The sequence below is a fragment of the Penaeus japonicus genome, unplaced genomic scaffold, assembly GCF_977035675.1.
Source record: "Penaeus japonicus unplaced genomic scaffold, GWHDUDI00000001_assembly GWHDUDI00000008, whole genome shotgun sequence".
Lineage (NCBI taxonomy): Eukaryota > Metazoa > Arthropoda > Malacostraca > Decapoda > Penaeidae > Penaeus > Penaeus japonicus.
The window spans coordinates 22,398,895-22,402,622 of record NW_028234410.1 but is presented as its reverse complement, the minus strand read 5'-3'; the positions used below and the strand labels follow the sequence as shown (position 1 = coordinate 22,402,622).

General features: G+C 33.1%; 1 protein-coding gene across 1 annotated transcript in view; it reads left to right on the top strand.

Moving 5' to 3' along the window:
* Window positions 1-2,811, top strand: part of LOC122252111 (corrinoid adenosyltransferase MMAB-like) — a 9,080-nt gene extending 6,269 nt beyond the window's left edge. Inside the window, exon 7 of the mRNA XM_086539254.1 lies at window positions 627-2,811. Within this exon, the coding sequence (XP_086395380.1) occupies window positions 627-777 (151 nt within the window). The 3' untranslated portion in view covers window positions 778-2,811. The remainder of the gene's footprint in view (window positions 1-626) is intronic.
* Window positions 2,812-3,728: the final 917 nt, after the last annotated feature.

Sequence of the window (3,728 nt, the reverse complement as noted above, 5' to 3'; positions counted from 1 at the left end):
TTTCCTGCTGGCACATGGAGAGAGTGGTGCCATCTATGATGAAGACTCTAAACTAGAATGGAATTACGGTAATTAGTGTAATGTTAATTTCCATCATATGTTAGTAAATATAACTAATACTCCAAGTATCATTGTAAAAAAAAATAATAATAATAATAATAGAAACACTTATAGGTAAAAAACAAAGATTCTCATCATCCAGATGTATGATTTTTTACTATCAGCACCTTCACGTCACTCACCCATATCAAACAGGTTAAGCCCTGGCGGATGAATATTCCCTCACTTTAAATTTCATACTAGATGATTATCTCTCAGGATAGCAATATTATATTATTTGGTACTATAGATCCAAAGAATGAAATTAAATCCTGTAATACAAAGAACATGAATACTATAATACACAGAATATTAGCATTTATTTTTGCTGAGCGAAATGGGGTGTGACTCATATGCTGGGAAAATACTTAATTATACCTTTCAGATTATTTTCTTTCAGCTTCAATTTCCTCCTTCCTAGAGTATTACAAAAATAATTTCCACAAAGTATGATATTAACAGGTATTGCAATTTATTTTTGTTCTTTATGTCAAATTTTATAATGTATTTTGTATTCCTTATTGCAGGTTGAGTGACTACCTGTTCACAATTGCCCGGTATGCTTCAGTGCTCGACGGAAATAAAGAAACTATATATATAAGGCCCCAGTCACGCAAAGCTCACAATCTAGAGAGAAAACTAACAGAGAGTCAAGAAGTTGTTCACCATGATAAATAAGCAGTTCTGTTGGTGACTGTCAGAATGTGTATGTAAAAACTGAGATGTTAGATATTCAGAAGTGGGCGAAGGACATATAAGAAGTCAGGAAATATATTTGGTAACTGTGAGCAAATATATATTTCTCAGGTCTTTCACACTTCTCTCATTAGAAAACTTGTGGTTGAATAGAGAAATATGACCAATTTGAACTTTTGTAGCTTACTGCATTTAGTACACCTATGTGTATGTATAGTTTTCTCTTTCCTTTAGGCTTCCAATAAATCAAAATGTAGGTCTGTATAGAATAGGTTTGTGTTCCTGGTTCAGCACCAATAGGGACGAACCAACTTTTTTTTATATAAATCAGGGATAAAGCTTTAGAAATGTGTTGTAATATATTGTCTCCAACTGTTGTGTCAGTATTCATATATGTTTAACTTATGCACAAAGTAAAAAAAAGTAATAGGATGGACCAAGGAGAAATGCTTTTGTTACAAAAAGATTAGAATGTAATACTTTGAAAAGTACTCTGAGAAAATATAGACCTATCTTTCTATGCTCAACTTTCTTTTCACAAAAACAACTGAAAATCAGTCCAAGTGTGTTTTCTTTGCATCAGAGATTGGAGGGATAGATGCTTGAAATTTGTCTCATTTTTTGTTATTTAACACATTAACTGCCAATAGTCAGTGCTGTAGAGGCAGTGACATGACACAAGGGGATGGGTACTTGCTCTTCTCATTCAATACTTTGTATTACAACAATAAAGTCTTGGGATACATGGTACAATTGGGGATACATCAGCCCAAGATATTTAGCACAGCCAAATGAGCCATCAGTAGTAAAAGAATCCTTTGGTATTTTGAATGATTGGTTTTGTTTCAGAATAATTTGATATTTAGTTGAGTTGTAAATATGAGAAAAGTTGGTTTTTTTTTGGGGGGGAGGATAAAAAATTGTATCGGGTGAGGAGTGAAAGTCTTTCATTGTCATATTTTTAATATGTATGTATACTATCCTATCACTAAAATATCATTCATTTAATATGTTATTTATTTTGACCTGTTTTATAGATGAATTATGGGTCTAAACAAAAAAACAAAAAATCACTAATGTACTACTACTGGTGGTTAATGCAGATGGTATTGCAAGTTTGAAAAGTATCAAAGGTGGCACATATGGCAGTTAACATGTTAAAATAGAACTGTAGTCAGTCATTAAAAGGAAAAAAAAAGTCAGTACTTGCTTCCTTTGTTATAGAGAAGAAAGGCTGATAGATTGGGCAAAGAAAGTGAATTGTTAATAGTAAGTTGACACTGAAATGATAAGAGAGAAAGACTTTTTACATAACTCTGAAGCACAATATGTATGAAGCACATAGACTTCTGAGTTGAACTTACAGATCTCAGATTTATTAGACAGTGTCTTTTGATAAGAAAAATATGTATGTATTTTATACTTTTGTGTATTCAAAGATATAAAATCTTTATTTTTTAGTGTATATATTCTCCACATCAAGGTCCTTTATAATATCAATATATGCAATGTTTAATGTGATACTTGTTCATTAAATGTTGTTTTATCATTTGTGTGGCATTAGGTTGTATGTACTAAAACACATATTATACTCAGTATTTCAAGAGTATTTCAGTTACTACCAGTTATATGCAGCTTTCAATTTTTCACAATGGTAAGCTCCCAATATTTTCAAAATGTTTTCTTGGTGTTGATAGCAATGTTAGAATTACAACAACTAATCCCAATATCTTTGCCACATTGGATATTAGGATTATCTTTGTGGTGAAGGCCTTGTGTGCTTGCATACATAATGATACAAAAGTTAGATATCTTCACTGTGCAGAATTCTCATTGCAGATGAGCTGACCTGATATTGATGACTGTGCAATATACGTAATTATGATGTTACAATAAAAATGAGTATTGAATATCTTCATTTCATTTGCAGGGATTAGTATCAGAGTTCTTGTGATTTTGCTTTATTTTGTAAATAGTTGTGATTGTTAACTAGTGAATAAAATGTTTTCATTGTCATTTGTTTATTATTGTATTCTCATGAAGTTCCAACTGTTTTACCACTATTTCTTCTTGATGTGACTGAAGTAATGAAGTAATCAATGTTGAAAGTCCTGAAACAACTTCAGAAGCCTTAAAAAGAATCTATGGATATGGATAATGTATTCCAGGACTTGGGAGATGAACAAACTAAATGATTCGCTTGTGTGAATTTCTCATCTGGAGCTAAGTCATCAAGAACAATTCTCTCTGCAGGCTTTAGGAAGAGAAAGCAACTGTGATAAGATTTACAAATTGAGGATACATCATGCTTGCAAAAAAGAGGGAAATGAGTGAAAGGGATCTTTTTTGTGAAAGTGACTGATTAACCCTCTCTGGACAGGTGGTACACAACGGTACCGCTCATTCAAGGGCCGGGTGGCACCGTATGGTGCCAGTCATTTAATTGATTTAGGCCTAAGCGTTCGAAAGCCCCGGCATTGTGACATGCAAGGCTGGAATGACCCCGTCGTGAGTGGGTTAATAGATTCATCAAATACCTTTCACTTGTTAAGGACAAAGGAATTCCTACAACTGGAACAGACTTCTTTAGTAATGAAGCTGTATCAATCATCTCAGCAAGAAGCTGAAACATTACACATTACAATAGTCCTATTTTTGCTTAAATTTTCATTTAAAAAAGATATATAGTTTTAGCTAAATCACTGAAAGGCATGATATGCTGTCTTTACCAGAATTAGGTAATACAGCATGAGATGTCCTACTAACTGGTAGTACTTTATGCAAATTTACAGCCAGAAACACAGTTTTACAACAACTGTCATGACCACTCGAGCCTTCTTGGTCAATTTATAATGGTGCCACAGAAAATCAGTCACTTGGACATGACAAATTCCAATCATAGACCTCATAGTTACCTCCCACATAATGGGAAG